The sequence below is a fragment of the Erpetoichthys calabaricus genome, chromosome 12 (genome assembly GCF_900747795.2).
Source record: "Erpetoichthys calabaricus chromosome 12, fErpCal1.3, whole genome shotgun sequence".
NCBI classification, from domain to species: Eukaryota; Metazoa; Chordata; class Cladistia; order Polypteriformes; family Polypteridae; genus Erpetoichthys; species Erpetoichthys calabaricus.
Window position 1 is genome coordinate 130,472,250 of NC_041405.2, and position 20,830 is coordinate 130,493,079.

At 38.5% G+C, this 20,830-nt stretch overlaps 1 protein-coding gene across 1 annotated transcript in view; it reads right to left on the reverse strand.

The window, feature by feature from the left end:
* fcho1 (FCH and mu domain containing endocytic adaptor 1) overlaps positions 1-20,830 on the reverse strand; it is a 112,653-nt gene that overhangs the window by 48,246 nt on the left and 43,577 nt on the right. The window contains exons 6-12 of the mRNA XM_051934682.1: positions 8,882-8,956; positions 8,577-8,718; positions 8,289-8,441; positions 8,100-8,204; positions 4,284-4,382; positions 4,104-4,200; positions 3,719-3,836 (exon numbers count right to left, since the gene is read on the reverse strand). Coding sequence (XP_051790642.1) covers positions 3,719-3,836; positions 4,104-4,200; positions 4,284-4,382; positions 8,100-8,204; positions 8,289-8,441; positions 8,577-8,718; positions 8,882-8,956 — 789 coding nt within the window. The remainder of the gene's footprint in view (positions 1-3,718; positions 3,837-4,103; positions 4,201-4,283; positions 4,383-8,099; positions 8,205-8,288; positions 8,442-8,576; positions 8,719-8,881; positions 8,957-20,830) is intronic.

The following is a 20,830-nucleotide window of genomic DNA, read 5'->3' on the forward strand; positions in this document are numbered from 1 at the left end:
CTCAGACAATGCTGCAAAATGCATAGAGTAAGCAATATAAAACAGTACTGTATAACTTTCAGTGGAGTATTCTTTTAATATGTAAATATCATAACACAGAAACACCAAAATGTTTTAATTAGTAAGGCAAGTCTTTCATCAAAATTGATTCAGAAGTTTATACAAGTAGCATCCATAACTCTTCAACCTTAAAAAACATGGCTACTGCAATGTCACAAATTGGTGTTTCCTAATGTGAATGACATCTGAAGGAACACAACTAAAATAATGTGAAACATGAAAAAAAATTTAATTCAGGAAAAAAAAACAGATGGGAGATATATCCCAAATATTCAAAAATGATCTCAAACATCTGTAGATCCTAAAAAGCTCAGAACTTATCAGTCAGGAGGAAAAACTCCACCAAGTCTCAGTCACTGCTAGTTAACTGCTTATGAAGTGTGTGAGAAATTCATCTTATACCTTGCTCTACACTTCTTCTTTACTGCTGTGCAACTAATTGAGGATAATGTGTTTAAAAGCATGATGAGCATGCAAGGGGTCAGGAAACCAATAAATCATGAACAAGAAGAAGAGGAGCAGGTGATGATGTTACCAGGAAAACATAAAAAAGTCCAAACATAAATCAAGGCAAACAATAATAAAAGGTAAAAAGCCGAGGTCAAAACCAAAAGGCCCCAAGTTTAAAAACACAAGAGGAATCAAGAAACTACAAAAATGTTCATTCACAATCAAGTTGAGCTCCTGCATATTCAAGATGGCTGCTTATTAAATGTTGCCATTTGGGGCTGAAATAGTTCTTATGAGGTATCAAGAGGGAGGCACGGCTCACAGTTTGGTCACATGTGAGAAAGGCAAAATTTTCTGAAACTGTTTGCGCAATTAACTATTGCATTCTCAGCTATCTATTCATCAAACAGTGATGTGTATATTTCCTAAAAGTATGCTTCCTACTGTAGTTTTTTATAAGAAACCTTATCTGCTAAAATTCAAACACCATTTAAGTTGGATGATTCCAAACTGCCTCGTGTTACTGTGAATGTATGTATGTGTGGACCCTGTGATAGGAGGGTGCCCAATCCAAAACTGGTTCATGTGACCAAAGACACTTAAGATTCTTATGTTGTGTTGTGTTGAACCTGAACTATCAATAAAATATCAATTATTATCAAAGTTGTGACTTGTATAATTTTGCATGGTAGAAAGCATCAGGAATTGAGTCCGTAAAGTTGCAGATTAAAGACCAACATTTGACCAAGCACACTAAATGTTTATCTATTGACTTGTTTTTTACACCAACGCTTTCCAATACGAAGTTGCTGTGAGGTCAAGACTTTCCTGATAGTATCATGAAGTAGACAGGAACCAAACTCAGTCAAGATCTCATTCAATACACAGAGCAATTGCTTACCATCCATCCATTTATTACCACACCCTTTTAGTCCACCAGGATTGTTGGGACACTGTTGTCAGAAACAGTGGGCATGAGACAGGAACCAACTCTAGATGGGTGCCAATACATTTAACACTTGCTCACCATTCATCTATCACTGATCCTGCTTAATCCAATTTAAGGTCACATGAGGCCAAGGCCTATTACACTAACAAGGTAGGGCTTCAGACTACTGCAGGACCCACTAATACACTCCCACACTCACTGGGGCAGTTTACACCAACCCAGAGTACTTCAATAAAAACATGCAACTGAGATATTAAGCTAGTTGTGTTTGCAGGTGATGCTAACCTAGGTGGAAGAGCAGAAAATGTAGAATTAGCCAATTCATCACAGATGGACTTGAACAGAATATACTGTAGGCTTGGGCAGATGTGCAGCAGATGAAATGTAATGTAAGTAAATGTAAAGTATTATAAATAGGAAGTCGAAATGTTACATTTGAATACAAAATGGGAGCTCTGAAACTTGAAATTGCATTTTATGAGAAGGACCTGGAAGTCATAGTGAACTCACCTCTACCAACATCAAGAAAGTCTACAGAAGAGATCAAGAAAGCTAATAAGATGTTAGGTCATATAACACAATGTGTGGAGTGCAAGTAAAAGGAGGTTACTTTTAAGTTATACAACACACTAGTTAGGCCTCATCTGGAGTACTGTGTACAGTGTTGGTCTCCATATTATAAAAAGGCACAACAGTGCTAAAGAAAATCAAGGACAGTAACTAGGTTGAGTAAAAGGTTTGAGCTATGAGAAGAGATTGAAGGAATTAAACCTTTTCATTTTAAGCAAACAAAGATTAAGAGGAGACATGATTTTACTGTTTAAAATTATGAAGGGAATTAATACAGTGGATCCCATTCTTCAACAGGAAACAATAAGAAGAAGAAAACAGGGAAATGATATTAAAATTTGTTAAGGGCAGATTTTTGCACATATTTTAGAAAGGTTTTCATGCAAGGAAACATGGGCATACAGAATGAATTAAAAAGTAGTGTAGTTGTGAGAAGGAATTTATGAATCTTCAAATCTCAGCTTCAGATAATCAATGTGAATAGGATTGATGAGCTTGTTGATCTGATGTTCTGGAAGAATGTTAAAACTTCAAACAGAGCATCCCTGGGGAAGATTTAAATTCAGGTCGCTGAATTTTATTCTAATTTTTAAACTCAGAGCGAATTCATCTTGTACTTTTGAAAACGGGAAAGTTTATCAGTAAACATATACATTTTATATCACATTAACTTTGTATTTTATTAATATAAAACAGCAATGCAAAGTTTAGAGAAGTAGCAGATGAGGGTCACTTTCATGCTGCCTGGAAATGTAATCACTGGTGATTTCAGGTTTTCACATTAAATATGTGAGAAATCTCCTGCTTTCACGAGGATTTCTCTAAAATGTAGTAGTCATACATTGAGATGGTGGTACAACTTGAGGGACATTGTATTAATCCAGTGGCTCCAATTTTACTTTAATATTTAAAAAGAAATAGTAAATTATTAGAACAGCAAGCAGATGTTAAATATTTCAAAATATTATATTGAAATCGAACAGAATTTAAAACTAATAAGGCACTGGCCAATGCATTAGAATATATTAATTCACCCATTTGTCTAACCTACATATTACAGTATTGTGTAGTGTGTATGTCATTGAAAGCACATTAGTTGAAAATACTACACAGTACACTTGTGTGGGGTTGCTCCTCCAGTGAGCTAAGAAAAGTTTTTAGGGTGCAATGTAAAAGGTGTAATATGGTGTGAAATGCATTTGAAATATCACTATTGACAAATTCACAGCTAATGAACAATGCAGAGCATGTAGGGGAAGGTGACATATAGAAAGTCCATATGCCTTTGGGTTTACTTGACTTTTCCTTGTTAGTAACATCTGATTGGGAGTTAAGCTCCTTATGGAACATCCATGTTCCTTTTCCATTAAATTCCATAATTTACATAAGAGACGGAAGTAGTGTGAATTGAATTCAGGGTCTCTGTATAACAGAACAGCCCTTTCAGCTAATGGAGCTAAAGGAGAACTCTCTCAACCCCAGTAGTCAATTGGACAACAGTACATCTTATGAGGCAGCAGGCTCTTTCTCTCTGCCTTGTTACACTCACCCCTTTCATTACACAATGTAAAGTAATGCTGTTTATGTACTGTAAGTCATTCAAGGGCTCCAATCAAAGCTATGTATGAACTACTGGAAGTTTTCTGTCAGAAAACTAGGATCTTTAGGTAATGAAACAGCACCACTTACTGGGACTCAGGTTCTTTCTCCTTCCTGTTGAGGCCTGGAATTCGGAATGTTTTATTGCGATTTTTTTTAATCCCATCCAAAAATGCCACTGAATTGAAGTCCTCAAAGCCAACAGTACCTGCAAAGAGAGGCAAAGTTAATAGCTCTACCCTTTCAGATTTAAAATTCCAACTTTCTCTAAGACTCCCAATTCCATTATGCACCCATTATGAGACACACCCATATTGCTCTGAAAAATTATGTCTATACAATGCTCCATCTAGACCCCATTCACAGGATTCTACTTCATGACCAAAGCGGAACCCCTAATGCCCAACCAAAAGCATCCACTGGGTACTGCTGAAATTCTTTTCTAAGATTCACCCTTCACGCTCCATGTCTGTACCTGGTCTCTCCCTGCCAGTTCCCTTCTGCTCAGCAAACCTGCGCACAAGAGTGTCAGTCCCGGTGTTTTCCACATTTTGCTTGAATTCTTCATGTACCTATGGGTTCATGGGAGATCCATGTTGTTGAAAATGTCAACATTCTACAACCCACTCTCCTGTGCCAGTCACCAAGTTCTTACCTGGCCTATTTGCACATGTGTGTTCTCGATGGAGTGAGAATATGACTTGATAAGGACCTTCATCTGCCTTAGGTGACACTCTTCAATGTTCTGGAACTTCTGTAAGTGTAAGAGGAAATGTGAGCAGGAGGGTGAAAAAACAGTGGGATAGAAGTTGGGATCAGAAACATCTATCCATCTCTTCTCAAGGTAAGAGCAGCAATGTATAATGAAAGTCATTAACTGAGTAGAAGACAATGAAAGAGTGAGGTAAGGGTTGCCCAGAAGGCATTAGGTTCCTAAAGTCAGGTATGGCACTTTTTGGTACAGAACAGGGTGAGGTCAGGGGGCTAAATTGGAGAGAAGGAGAGAGAGGGAGTGGAAACTACACAGAGATGAGTAAATCCCTTTTATGTGTCATTTGGTATACACAGAGGGCTACTTTGGTTGGGCAGGGGTTTACGCCTGGGATTTAGGCAAAGATTTAGGATTACAGCAGGTAGTAGAAATGTCCTACAGGAGATGGATGAAGGAGCTAGTGGTTAGGCCTATTGAAAACCTTTATTGCTATATAAAATACATATTTTAATATAGCTTTGAATGTTTGGTACTTCTGGTTCTGTGCTAGGAGGGCATACTAGCTATGTCTTCTCCACCTTCCTTTGTGCACCACCATACTTGTAGTATTATGTTATGACTCTGCTGAACTCTACACTTCTCAGACTTCACCAGCACTTTCTCAAAAAGATTCCCTTTACAACATTATATGAAAAAGTTAATAACTTCATTTTATTAATAACGTTTTACACATAAGAACATGCTTGACAAACTCAGTCCTCACCATGTCCTAGAAGTAGAAATAGCTAATTTTAGGTGAAAAAAATCAATTAGTCATAATCCAAAATGTACAAACCATGTGTGAAAAAGTAAGCTCTCCTTTACTGGTCATATATCAATTCAATTAGGACGGTTACCAAACAATTTCAGATAAATAATGGAATTCAGACAGCTTTAAAATGTATTCTTTATTATCTGTGTAAAGAATGACATAATTCAATTACAATTGATTAAAATTATTCCCATTGTGATGGACGACCGGCTACAGACTCCGGTCGCCACCCCCAGGCCGCTAGGAGGAGCCCTCCGGACAGCATGATGGTGCCCCGAGTTCCAGCAGGGCCTCATGGACTTTGTAGTTTATATACACAGCCCTGCTGGATACCTTGGGGACCACCGGGAGTCACTGTAGGGGGGCTAGTGGGCTCTTGTGTGCCCTATAACCCGGGAGTGCGTCAGCATCACATGACCGGAAGAAACGATGTGCTCCCGGGGTGAAGAAGAGGACTGTTTACCCTGACCCGGAAGGAAATGGACTTGTGGGTTTTGCCAGGAACCACTTCCGGGTCAGGGGATATAAAAGGACTATGGGAAAGCCCAGAAACTGAGCTGAGCTGGGAGGTAGGGTGGCAAAGTGTCTGGGCGAGGAGAATTGATTATTGTAGAAGAGTTTATTATTTATGAGTGTGGAGTGGAGGGTGCTTTGTGCACTATGCTTAAAGAAAATAAAACAGTCTTGGACTTTTATCCAGTGTCTGGAGTGGTACCTAAGGGTGTTAGAGGTGGCTCCACGCCTCTACTGCTACACCATATATTGGGTCTAATGGTCAGATATTTCCAGGCTTTATTTGTGTTAATTACTTTCAGACCACTTTGTTGTTCTGTCTATTTAAGCAAATGTCTGTCTTGATATGTACTTATTTTTGTAATTGGTGATTTGTAAAGTTTGTAATTGTGTCTTCCGTGGGAACCTGTCACAGTGCTCTGCAGCTGCACTTACTATAGAGAGCTATACAAGAATAAACTGAAAACTGCTTAAAATGTATCCGGGACAAGATCCAAATTGTGAACCATGTCATCAAATGCCTGCCTCACTAAGTCATATGTTATGGGATTCCTCTACATTTATACCATTTTGATCTCAGACTGTCTTTGATTTAAAACCACCGACAATCCTCTAATAGCAACATCTGGGGTAATGCCAGAAACGAAAATTACATTATCTATTGTGGTATCTAAAACTGCATTGTCTACACAAAGACTCCTTTCAGTTAATTTTAAGAACTGAACTTACTTAGTATAACTCAATAAGAAAGTAAAAGTGATGCCATTTTAAACGAGAAACAATCACTTTCTCCCTGTGAAAAACTCAAACATTTTTAGAATATGTCAAGAATTCAGTAATGCTATTCTAAAATGAGCATGGCAGGTGTGTGCTAAACCTTTTCTGTTGTCTAAATATATACAGTATAGGAAACAACATCAGGCTGGGCTCTTTTGTCATATAGCTCTCCGAAGCAGGAAATAAAAGGATACATTGTCTCTTTGATTGAACTGTGCTTTGCTGTGTGACTTTTTTTGTAATAAACATTCATAAAAGGCAATTGGAGTCAGGTCCTAATAGTGAACTGCAGAACTCAATCAGGAAATGCATCCACATTAAAATAGAATTTTTGACAATTCAGTCAGGAGTATTTGATGTTGTGGTAAACATCAGGGCATGGACAAAGGATAATCAGAGATGATCTCAGAAAAGCATTCAGCCTGAGAAGGTTAAAAGACCATTTTCAAACCATTTGAAGTCCTTCATGTTAACATGAGAAGGAATATTTACAAATGGAGAGAGTTCAAGAGAGTTACCAGTTTTCCTAGGAAGGAGTATCATTGGAAATTGAACCAAAGCCCATGTGATGCTGTGCAAAACTGCAGAGAGCTCAAGTCCAATAATCAATAGTCAATATAGTAAATTTTACAGTTTGTAACTCTAATTTCAAAAAAGTCTGAACAAGTATGACTTTCGTAAAAGACTTGCCACACTCTTCTGCTCAAAAAGTGGGTTAGCCTTATAAAGTTAAACCTAAATGAAACATAACATTTGTGGAACAATATCCTCCAGACAAAAGACAACAAACTGGAGTTGTTTAGTTATTTTGCATAATTGCCATGGTCAAAAGCATATACAGCAAATCACCACAATCTCTTCATACCAACCGCTGAGCAAGGACGTGGAGGAGTGATGTTTTGGGGCTGCTTACCGACCACAGGACCGAGACATTTTGCAGTCTCTGAGTCCTCATATCAGATCCTCTCTACACCTGAGTATTCTAGAGGAAAATGTGATGCTCTCTTTCTAACTGTGAATAGCTGGCCAATGTTGAATCCTAAAAAGATCATTATGTTTACAAAAAAATAAGGGAAAAAAATACAGATTTGAAACAGCAATGTCAAGCTTCACACTTCAAATATTGTATTGGTACATTTGGAAAAACGTGATTAAATAAATGCTTGATTGAACTCCGATAAGTATTTTATGGAGAAATGGGCCAAATGTCTCCAATAGAAACTGATAAACACAAAAAATTATTACCTTCTGTTTTTGCTGTTAAAGGTTTTTAAACAAGCTATGAATGATGGGGTGCCCTTACTCTTTAACACATGGCTTTGTTGCTGTACACATAATGACAAGGTAAAATTTATATGTTCCATTTGTGCCCGGAGGTTACATTTTAGGACTTAGTGAGGACTGATTAATGGTTAATTATAGCCTGTTATGGAAACTGGAAAATTGAAAGAGGTCTAACTTGCTTACTGTAGCCACCTAACTCTATTTCATAAACATGTCAGCCACACATACCCCTGCACTTGATGCAAGACCATCTTTCCTCTGTCCAAAACAATGCTCAATTGCTCCCGTATCCCAGTCTAATCACCACTTTTCTCAGTACTTATTCTTTCCTGGTGTTATCTAAGCTTCAGCTCTCTGCATCCCTAACTCCTCACCTGTGCAGATTCATTCATTTTGCGCTCAAACTCTTCACCAACACGGTTGAATTTCTCAACAGAGGAGCTGAAGGATTCAGCCGCCTTTCGAGCCTTGTTATCAGCCTGAGAGTAAAGAGAAGGAGAGAGCATTTGCCAAATACTTTTTAACAGTGACACCAACATGGGTGCTACTGGACAGGGCCTCACCTTTTCCACGTCCTTTTGAGCTGCAGCCTCCTTTCTTAGGCGCTCCTGTTCGAGACAACGGTTATAATAACACTCTTTGGCCTTGTGCAGCTGGCCGCTGGCCACCTGCATCATCTGGACCACCTCTAAGGTGCCCGTCACTTCTTCCTTGGTCTAAAGAGAAAAATTAAGACATTATTTTACCATTTTATTTTGTCACATGCCATGTTACCAACTCATCTTAGTGCTTAGCGAGTTAACCTGTATCAGTGACATTTGTTCTACCTCCTTCATCCACAAGCTGCTCACCTTTCGATGAACTTTGACCTGCTCATCCCCATACTTGCTAATGTCTCGAATTAGATCGTTGAGTTTCCGGGCAAGCTCCAGGTGGCAGAGTGCCAACTTGTCAGATGAAATTCGGAATATATCCCACATGGGTGCGAATGTACTGTTGATGAATCAGAGACAAGAAATTAGACGGACTGCCACTGTGTAAAAAATTTGAGCCCACATGATAGTGCAGTAACTTTGAAACGGTAAAGGAGAGAAATCAGTGGGAAGGGACATCAGAAAGTAAATTAACCTAAACTGTATTATGACAAAATTCTCACCCTAGCTGGCTGCTGCCACTTGCCATCTTGGACAGCTTGCTCATTGATTTGGAGTAGTTCTCTTCAATAGCTGCTCTATAGAGGGAAAAAAAAAAGTTATTAACAAGGAAACGAAGCAGACCAGACTCTACATATTCAGAAACAGCCTGAAGCGAATGCCTAATTCAAGCTGAGGGCTGCCATGTTTCAGCCTGCATTTTCCCCCGGCCGGTGTTCACAGTTGTGTTTTGTGTCTGTATTTTTTAATTTGTATTATTCATTTAATTTTTATTGTATTATTTATTTATGATTTATTGTTTATAATGTACCTTTTTCTCTGTTTGTGTGATGGGAAAGGGTGTGGTCTAGGTAATGCTCCTTGTGTTTTGTAGTTGGCTCCCCAAGGTGTGGCAGCACCTGACAATCACGACCAGGAATAGCCCTCCACCCTATTTAAGGGAGGGCATCCCATAGTTCCTGGTGGTTCATTGAATGCACTAGGAATTGGAGAGTTTTTGTGAGTTTCGATGCTACTGCTACTGTTTTCTGGATTTTCAACCCTGTGCTTTGTTTTTCAATTTCATCTTTGGATTTAGTATTAGGACTGTGCTTATTGATATGTTGTGAACCTCTATTCTATTTCAACCACCGCGTTTGGATTCTGTTTTGGGACTTGTTTGCTGTGTCTGCCTTGCCTCCTCAGGCATTTTCTTTGTGCTCTTTGGAGTTTTGGAACTTGCAAAGCATTGACTATAATAAACCATTTCTTTTTATAAAGATTTGTCTTGGCACCTTGGGTATCTAGTCTGGGTATTTGGTGGTGTTTTCCCCCTATAGTGAATAACTTTGTAAGTGTCTTTGGTACCAGTACTTTCGGGACTCCCGTATTTCACAACAAGGGCCACTAGAAGCCTTAAGACTAACCATTATTAGTTAAAAAATTTGATACAGTAATTAATTAAAGCCTATCTAGTGTCAATGCCTCTAACTTAGCCAGATGTCAGCGAATCTGCACAAGAAAGGAAGGCTACATAGAAAAGGAAAAGGACAGGAGCTCAACAATATATCCAATGGTGTTTGTATGTCTGTGCAACTTATGAAAAAATATTCAACGCATTGAATTTCTTTGGGTTATATACATGTATTTCTATTTTTGAAATACTGCATATATTAGAATAACATACATACAAACACAACTGTACATATACAGTATATATATTATATAATTATTATATATACAGTATATGTACACTACACACCTCGAAAGACATATATTGGCAAATCTACTTAACCTGTTTAGGGTCACTGGAGGCCTAGGCCTATCCTAGTAGTATGGTTTGCAAGGCAGTAACCAACATTCTTTCAAATAGTACATTAGAAGGCCCACTCACATACAAACCCACACTTACACAGGGCCAGTTTAGATTTGCTAATTATCCTAACACACACCTTTGAATCTGAAAGAGGAAAGTCAGTGCACTGTGAGGTATCAGCTCCAATCACTATGTCACAGTGTTGACTATATATTAATATTTTTCCTGCTGGACGAGCCTTGGCCTCTGATTCTACTCCTGCCTTCAAGCTCATCAGACTGGCAGCAGAAGTGACAGCTTTATAGTCCAAGCCTTAACCAACTGCCAGGTTAATCTCCAGAAACCATTTATGTTGTATAGAAGCCCTGAAGCCATATACCTAGAGCTCTTTCTGGAAGCCCCAGCTTCTCCTGCATTTCAGAGCCTTAAGAAATATTTAATGGGAAAAGCAAAACCCAGATAGCCTATAATTTCTAGTCATCAGTCGGTGTCCACAAATGTACAGCATGTTCATGTTGGATTGGGGTACTTAAAAAACAGAGTGAACTTCTGCTGAGTTCTGCTCCTGGAAATAATTAACTCCAAGGCTCCTACTACTTTCTAGCTCTCCCATGACAATACATTATTCCACTGCCAGTGTTTTCTTTCCTTAGCTCAAGACATTGTATTGTTCTGTTACTACCTGATAATGCCCTCTGCTGGATAAAAGCTGCCTGGTAAATCTGGCACATAAAGGACAACTGGTGGCATGTTGATGCAGGGACACCGGTAACTACTGACTTTTATTTTATCCTCATGTCCAAAGCTTGTCAGGACGTGACCCACAAAATGACTTTTTAGTAAATCCAACCACATGGCACATTGGGGGCAAAACTAAGACGAGTTCCTTATTTTGTGTATCCATCTCTGGAGTAATTTTCTATCAAAGGAACTGTTTTAGTATATGTTTTTCCCCTGTGTGTTTTTCAGGGTGCAGAAGTTTGTTACAAATGACCATTGCTATCAAAGTTTGAACACTACAAAAATGACCGTTGAACCCCCCATCAGTCACTTTACTGTATGATCTTTATAGTGATGCCAGTGCCACAACTCTAGAACGAAACAAAACAAGTGCAACATATTTAAAAATGAATAGAAATTTTTAACTAAGAAAATGGAATTATACATTACCACAAACCTCAGTCCATGTAGTGTGCAACCATTCTCAAAAAAATACTCAACTGCTGCCAGTGCTTTACTGAAATATCAAACCATTGGACCATACTGATAAACTTCTCAGAAATGGTATCCACCATGGAAAGGCACTATATGCCCTCACACCATGTAAAGTAACTCACTGTAACTTACTAAGCCTGCTTCAAGGACTTTTAAGATTGAAGCCAGGAAGGTTTCTTCACACAGAGTAGTGGGAACCTGAAACAAACTATCAAGTCATGTAGTTGATATATTGACCTTGCCAGCCTTTAAAAAGTATCTGGATGACATTAATTAACTATCAGCTAACCCAATGAGCTTGATGGACTGAATGGTCTACTTTTGGTTTCAAACATCACATATTTTGAAAACTTTGAAGAATTGGTATTCAATATAGAAAGACACTATATGCAATCATAAAGATCAGCACTTCAACATACTATGCACCTCTGACCAATACACTTTACCAGGCACCGGTCTTCCACATGCTCTGTGTGACCTTCAGGGGGTGTGGCAGCACCCCAAACCCTTGACACAACTGACATGACAGCAGTCATGGGTTCAAATACAATCATTTTTATTCTTTCCAGTACCTTCACGGACCCTCCCAGAATCCTCCTGCACAGTACACCACAACAACAGGAACAAAAGTCTTCTTCCTTGTTTGTCCTACTCCCCTTCATCCAAGCAAGTGTTGTTCTCTGCCTCCTGACTCTGACACCCTGAGGTGAGGCAGAGTGAATCCTTTTATCTAGAAGTACTTTCCGAGTTAGGGCACAGTCCCTTGGAAGCACTTCCAGGTTACATAGAAGTCCCACAAAGTAAGGTTCAGAGATCTCTGTAGCATCCCCTGACAGCACCCACATAAAACCAATACAGCTACCCTGCCAGACTACAGATCCTAGCATGCCCTGTGGGGGTCTGTACCGATGCCATACACCAGGGATTAGAACATTAGAACAATCAAGACAAAAAGGCCATTCAGCCCAAAAAAACTCACCTGTCCTATCCACTTAATTCTTCCAATATATCCTCAAGTCCAGTTATTAAAGTCCCTAAAGTTCTACTGTCTACTACACTACTTGATCACTTATTTCATGTGTCTGTGGTTCTCTGTGTAAAGACAAACTTCCTAATGTTTGTGCGAAATTTACCCTTAACAAGTTTCCAACTGTGCCCGCGTGTTGTTGATGAACTCATTTTAAAATAACAGTCTCGATCCAATGGACTATTCCCATAATTTTAAACACTTCAATCATGTCTCCTCTTAATCTTCTTTTGCTTAAACTGAAAAGACTCCGCTCTTTTAATCTTTCCTCATAACTCATCCCCTGTCCCTGGAATTAGGCTAGTTGCTCTTCTCTGGACCTTTTCCAGTGCTGCCATTTAAACTGTACACAGTACTCTAGATGAGTCTTCACAAGTGTGTTATAAAGCTTGACCATAACATCATTGGACTTGTACTCCACACATCAGGGCACTATATAACCTGACATTCTGTTAGCCTTCTTAATGGCTTCTGAACACTGTCTGGCAGTTAATAGCGTTGAGTACACTAGGACTCCTGAATCCTTTTCATGAGGTACACATTGTGCATTCAAACCTAACATTTTTATTTCCTTCATATTATATTTTATATTTACTTACATTAAATTTCATCTGCCTCAAATCTGGCCAAGCCTGTATGCTGTCCAATTCCCACTGTAACTATTCAATGGATTCTAGATTATCTGTCAATCCTCCAGGCTTAGTATCATCTCCAAACTGGACCAACTTGTTACTAATACTCCTATCCTATCATTTACATATATGAAAAACAGTAGTGGCCCTAGCAATGACCCCTGCTGGATACCACTCTTTACATCAGCCAAATCTGATTGGGTTCCTTGGACTGTAACCCTCTGCTTCCTGTGTATTGAGACAATTTTGCACCCATTTACAAATATTACCCTGAATTCTCACTTATTTAAGTTTGATGCCCATCCTCACATGTGGCACCTTATTAAATGCTTTCTGTAAGTCAAGATAAATAATACAATATGCTCCTCTTTGATCATATTCTTTAGTTTTTCTCACTTGTGATTTGGGTGAGCAAATAGTTCATATATACATTATATTACATTCATGTATTATCACCCCCTGTCCTTTCAGCATAATGGCCAACCTGGCTGGGCAAAATCCTCAACTGAGCACTTCTGGGATGTCAACATTTCTGTTGCGTTGTTGGCACCTTCTACCCATCTCTTGTTTGAGGCAAGGAACGTCCTGCCTCCGTTTCTGTCCCAGTATTGGTTTGGCTTCCTGGCCAGGTAATGAACCTTGAACCATCCCAGGGAGGTTGCCAGCCCATGCTTGCCATCCTTTACAGCAGACAAAAGTGTATTACACACGTGTAATTTGGAACTAACTCTGGATAAAAACTTTAGCTGAGTGAACATTAAACCACTTAGCACAGTGAAGATTCTTTTTTTTCTTCCTATGTTCCTCTTGTGCTTTTTATTTATTTGGCTCTGCCTCGGGAAGTTTATTTTTCAAAATGTCAGGTAAGCATTCCTATTTTAATCCTCATCTACTCAATGACACATTATTTTATGTGTTTGTAGAAAGAAATCTCATTAGCTGCCAACTCATTTAACACCTCTGAGCACTACGATTGTCAATGTTACATAAATATCACTTTTAATGCTCTTATGCAGAATCACCTAAACTGTCAAAAATTAAAGGAGAAGTGCTGCACGCTTAAAATAACACAACTAAATTAACTGTTTTTTCACCAGCATGTAACAGAAATATGAAAGGATGTAAAGTCTAAAAAACACAGCAAATTTAAGTATATATGAGTATACAGTAAGTTAAACTGCCTTGTCTGTGTGTTTGTTACACTCAACAAAACTAACATGTTCAGTTTTATTCTTATACGGTAATTTAACTCACAGAGAACTCCCATAACTCTCAACGGGAGACAGAGTCTGTCCCCATACTTCTGCCCCACACTTTTCAAATGCGTCTGCACTTGGCCTTTTCTAGGCACTTCACCAGATTATCGCTTATTTGCACATCAGAGAGTTGACGAGAGGAAGGAAATGGTTCACGTGCGGCTTCACAGCAAACCAAAAAGCATTTGCTTCTGAAGGCCCAAAAAGAGAGTACAGAATGCTGGATGGAGTGTGCTAAAAAAAAAGTAAGACTAAACAACTGTGTTCTTTATGAATTTTGATGTTTGATGGAGGAGATAAAGCAGTTCGAGGATGATCTGTAGGAAATAATATTAATAGCCAATCCATTCATTTTCTGGGAATGACTAGTTCATTACAGGATCATCTGACCCAGACCCCATCACAAAATCATTAGGCACAACTAAGGAACAAACACTGGATGGGATGCCAGCCTATCACAGAACACCCAGCCTCACACACACACATATACACACACTAATCTGCACTTATACTCTGCTTCCTGAAGCTGCAAGACAGTGTGTCAAAATTGCATGACTGTAGTGACCAAAGTTACCAGTGATTTGTCAAATATCAAACTGAATGTCGGGTGACTGATTTTCTTTAGAGAGTTTGGAAGTCTGTTAACATTAAATCACAATGTGATTTTTATTGAATTACGTAGCTTTCTTTCAGACTCAACTGTTTTCTTTTCTTACACTTGCTTTCTTTCCTGTGGTGCCATATCAACCCAGAGAGAGAGATTGCGCTCCACTGTCAAAGCTGACAGCTTCCTCACCCACGTGAACAGTCTTTGCTTCACACACCATTCCACCATTTCAAGTCACCTACTACTTCATTTGCAAAATGAAAATCACTCAATGTATCAATTTGTTTGTAAACTACATAATTAATTACAGAGTCATAGCATGGAGTATAATGAAGATGCCAGCACTAGATGGGACTTCAGAACAACACAGGAAACACTTGTGAACACTCATTCATGGTAAGCTAATTTAGAATCAGCAGGAGTATGTTTAGGATGTGGTGGGAAAAATGAACCAGGTTTAAAATGTTATCTCCACACAGTAGACTACTGGGAAATAGTGATGACACTGTATAACCTTGTGTAAAGCACAATAACACCAACAATTCTGTTAGTGTGGCAACCTAAACAGACTTGGATTATATGCTAAATGCGTAAAAGCACAAGTGAAATTTCATCACCCTTCCTTCTGTTTATCCATTTCAGGGTCAAAATGTTGGTCCCTAACCTAGCAGCACTGGGCGCAAGTAGAAAGCCAGTGCTTGGACAGGTTGTAGGTCCATTGTAGGGCACATTCACACACACACACACACACACACACACGCACACACACACACACACATGCTTACTCATTCATTCTGGGCCAATTTAGAGGTGCCAATTAACCTAACATGTGAATCTTTGGTTTGTGGAAAGAAGACCACAGTAACTAGGAAAACCTACAGGGAGAACATGCAAACTCCAAACAGGTAGTGCACCAAGTTTGGATTTGAAACCAGAACTGTGAAGTTCTTTGGCAGATGCATCATTATCAAACATGGTTGAACTTACTGTACATAACAACTAACCCACTTTGGTCTCGTCTGTGCAGAGAACATAGTTCCAGAAGCTGTGAGGTTCAGTCAGGTACAAGGCTGCCAACATAAGCTGTGTCTCTATGTTCTGTTTGGATATAAGAGGTTACCCTTCCATTAAAGCCATACCTGTTTGGTCTGTTCCTGACTGAAGTAATGAACTGTGTAATGAACTGTAATGTTGACGGAGGCTTTTACATCAGAGAATTTCAATTCTGAGCTTTACTGTGATTTCTTGGAGTATTATACAGCCTGATATTTGGGTGAATTTGCTGGGATGCCCATTTCTGAGGGAGACTGCCTAGAATGTCATCCATTTGTAAATAATCCTCTCTTGAGAATAATGTAGTAGTAGTAGTAGTAGTAGTAGTAGTAGTAGTAGTAGTAGTAGTTTATTTATATAGTGCCCTTCACAGACAAAAGGTCACAGAGCGCTGAACAGCAAATACAGTACAAATACAACAGTTAAAACAAAACATAAACAAAACCAATAAAAACAATAAATAAACAAACTGGAACTATTCAGCACTGATTAAAAGCTTGTTTAAAAAGAAATGTTTTTAGTTGTTTTTTAAAAGAATCAACAGACTCGACTCCACGCAGACCATAAGGCAGGCTATTCCATAGTCTTGGTGCCACAGACTGAAAGGCACGATCCCCACGGGTTTTTAGCCGAGTGCGTGGGACAAAGAGAAGGCCCTGTTGCCTAGATCTTAGAGTCCGGCAAGCTGTATGGCGTTGGAGCAGGCTGGTTAGGTACTCAGGAGCTTGTCCATGCAAAGCTCTGAAAGTAAGTACCAAACCTTTAAAATGAATTCTATTAAAACACTGGGAGCCAGTGCAGTGTGTGCAAAATAGGGGTGATATGATCATTCCGGCTAGCGCGAGTTAGGAGACTGGCAGTTGCATTTTGAACTAAATGAAGGCGTGAGAGAGAGGACTTGCTCAAACCTGTAAAGAGAGCATTACAGTAATCAAGCCGTGAAGAAATAACAGAATGAACAAGCATCTCCAATTCTGATTTTGAAACAACATTTCTTAGTTTTGAGAGATTTCTTAAATGAAAGAAACACGAGCGGCTGACTGACCTTACATATTCATCAAGTGTCAGGGACTGGTCAAAAAATAACCCCAAGGTTACGCAGACTCGACTTAATAACAGGAGAGACAGAAGATAATTTTAAATTGATCTCAGATTGAAGAACAGGAGGAGCAACAATTAGTACCTCAGTTTTTCCTGAATTCAACTGCAAATAATTACTACTAAGCCAGTCACTAACCTGAGACAGACAATCAACCAAAGTGACCAAAGTATTAATTTGGTTAGGCTTAAATGAAAAATAAAGCTGTATATCATCTGCATATAGATGATACGAGATATCCTTAAAAGAGTTAAGAATCTGTGATAGGGGAAGAATATATAAAGAGAAAAGTATAGGTCCAAGAACCAAGCCCTGTGGCACTCCACATGTCAAAGGAGCAGAGTCAGATGAAAAGCCAGTCACACCGACTGAGAAACTCCTATTTGACAAATAAGAGGAGAACCAGTCCAAAGCATAGCCAGAGACACCTAACAGCTCTAATGTATTAATTAAGATCCGATGGTCCACCGTATCAAAAGCTGCGGTGAGATCTAACAGTATAAGCACAGAGCACCTGCCTGCATCAGCAGGAATTAAACGATCATTAAAAACATTTAGAAGAGCTGTTTCTGTAGAATGTCGCCTCCGAAAACCAGAATGAAAATGCCCTTCAAATTCTTTGGAAATGGCTCTGTAACCTTTTTCAGCATGATGACAAAAAATGATTACTTAGCAGGGATCAGTGCAGATTTCTCTACTTCATTAAACGGTGTTACCACAAACCTGAATTCTCCAAACAGAAGTACCGAAGGTTCTTCTTTTACATCAAGGTGGCTACACTTCCTGATCATCAACTTGACACGTAAACTTGACTAACAGCAGCTGCCTATAATTATCTTGATAAATAACATTAAGGTAGCATGGATGTACTGAAGTTTTCAAATATCACTTCTACATGTTACTTTACTATTGGTTGAATAAATAATGATGTCAAATGTATTTTGTGTTGTTTATTGCGCAAGGTTAGACTGATCTCAAATGCAAAAGAGCAGAGCTACTTACAGTATTGTTTCACATTACTGTGTCACAGTATTATGAACACTGGATCTCTCTTACATTTTGATTTTTATATGACACGAGCTGTATATACCCGGCGTTGCCCGGGGCAGAAGTAACCTAATCGGTCAAACACTTACATATATACCAAAGTAAACCTAATCGGTTAAACAGCTTCATATATACAGAAGCGAACCTAATCGGACAAACAGCTAATCTATATACATAAGCAAACCTAATTGGTCAAACAGTTACATAAATACAAAAGCAAACCTAATCGATGAAACAGCTTCATATATACAGAAGCGAACCTAATTGGTCAAACAGTTATGCATGTGCAGAATAATTTTACAAAGATTATGCATGTTAACAATCATTAAAAAGAAAAGATTGAGGAACTGTTCTTCTATATGTGATGAAGCTGGATGAAGCTGACTTGACGAAGACGTAGGTGGCATAGATTGGTTTTTCTAAAACAGAAGAAAAAAATGAGTATCTATTATTATTTTAAATTAGAATGAAAATGAGAACCTTGATTAGAGATAGATTATCCGTATTAAAATATGTGCATGAATAAACTTTTGGTAACTCTCTAGCAAAAGTTTATTCATACAAATTGGCATGGGATGGCTTTGTGAAAAAGTAAAAATTAGATAAAAATAAATTGAGAATGCGTACTTCGATTTGAGTGAGATTATCTGTAATGATGAAAAAAAAGTTTAGTATGTTTTTTTTTCCATACGGGAAGGATGTAAAACCTTACATAGGCACCTTTCAGCCCGTACTGAAGGGTACTGTCAGATTCTTACTGACTAAAAAACACCCTTGTTATTCCACAGCTACCCCAAAAACCACTATTAGGCATTACTTTGGGGTGGCAGTAGTTTAGTTATGAAACAGCTGGGTCCTGAAAAAAATCTGTCTTATTAGTGGCTTCATCACATATAGAAGAACAGTTCCTCAATCTTTTCTTTTTAATGATTGTTAACACGCATAATGTTTGTAAAATCATTCTGCACATTCATAACTGTTTGACCAATTAGGTTCGCTTCTGTATATATGAAGCTGTTTAACCGATTAGGTTTACTTTGGTATATATGTAAGTGTTTGACCGATTAGGTTACTTCTGCCCCGGGCAACGCCGGGTATATACAGCTCGTATATATATATATATATACATATACACACATACATGCAGTTTTAATAACACAGAAATCAATATAAACATTAACATCATTATCATATGAGAATATGAAGTAATATATAAGAAGCACATTTCATATAAATATAAATTATTAAACAGTAAAATCTTCTTCTGTAATTTGCTACCGTGGCAATTTGTGTGTCTGTCCAGGATTTTAAATGACCTGTAGCTCGCAAACCGTTGCACCTATACACTTGAAATGTGGTACACATATAGTACGTCACGTCTACTATCCGCTTTATGGGTGATGATCGTTTTAGTGTTTTTATCTTTATTTTATTTTATTGTACAATCAAGTCCTATCTGCGCACAGCAGGGCAGCCGTGGGCGGATGCGTATGGTGTATTCACTCGATGTTATCGTGCATTGCGCTGTCAGTGGTATTTTGATAAAAGAATTTGAACAACATATAAGAAGCGTATAAATTATTAAACAGTAAAACATTAACATTTAAGAAGTAAAGTTACATTAAGTACTACTGCTGTGCCTTCGGGTATACCTCATTTTTTGTTTGCCCATTACATGCTTAAATGTATACATTTTTTGGTGCACCTACCCGAGAACACGCGACATATAACCGAGCGTGGGAGAAGCATGGATTTTAAACACGCGTTGAGTTGATGTGCTGGTCTCCCTCGTGAAATAACTGGTAATGTTTGACTAAAATCTACAGCGAGTAAAACGACATTAGCTCCTATTTTTTTTTACGATCTCTGAGATGTTGCTTTTTTCGGTTCAAGGCTTCATAAGCTCTTTTATGTTGTATGGTGTACTTATCCCAAACCATCATCTTTGAATGTTGCAAGACTTTCGCCTTGTATGTAGATCGGGGTAATTACATTCATTGCATTCCTAGTCTGAATCACAATGTGATTGTATGGGTGGTTACCTGGCACTGTAGGGTTGCCACCCGTCCTTTAAAATACGGAATCGTGCCGCGTTTGAGAATGAAATTGCACGTCCCGTTTTGAATCAATACTGGACGGGATTTATCCCGTATTTTTTTTATAATTTTTTTTTTTAAAGCAGCGTCTCATGCAAATCATCCCACACGCATTTTATGAAGATGCCTCCTTTCCTACTTTTGATTGGGTAATACTTGATGTCATCGTTAGTTTGATTGGTGTTTTTAACTGTCCAGTGAGTAGGGCGTGTCTTTCAACCATAAGCAGATTTTTTGCAGTGGTATCACTGACCTCGACGACGGCGACGTTATACGTCAAAAATAAATTACGATAAATGACGATTTTAGCGATACTTTATTACGACGGCGGCTACATAGACACGATCAAATAAAACAAAAAAAATCAAATAATCATTCTACATTTTCAAAACGTCGAAAAAACGACAGAATGAAAAAAAGGCCCACCCGACGACCCACCCATTCCATTTTTATATATATAGATATAGTCTGGTGGTTTGATGGCTACTCTCACTTTAATTTATCCATTGTGATTTGTGTTCTTTCTGTGAGCTCACTTTGATCTGAGTCAGCCAGTAAGGGCAATTGATCCTGAAAAGCTCTGCCCCTTCCAGTTAGAACGTTATAAAATCAGACATCCCTGGAA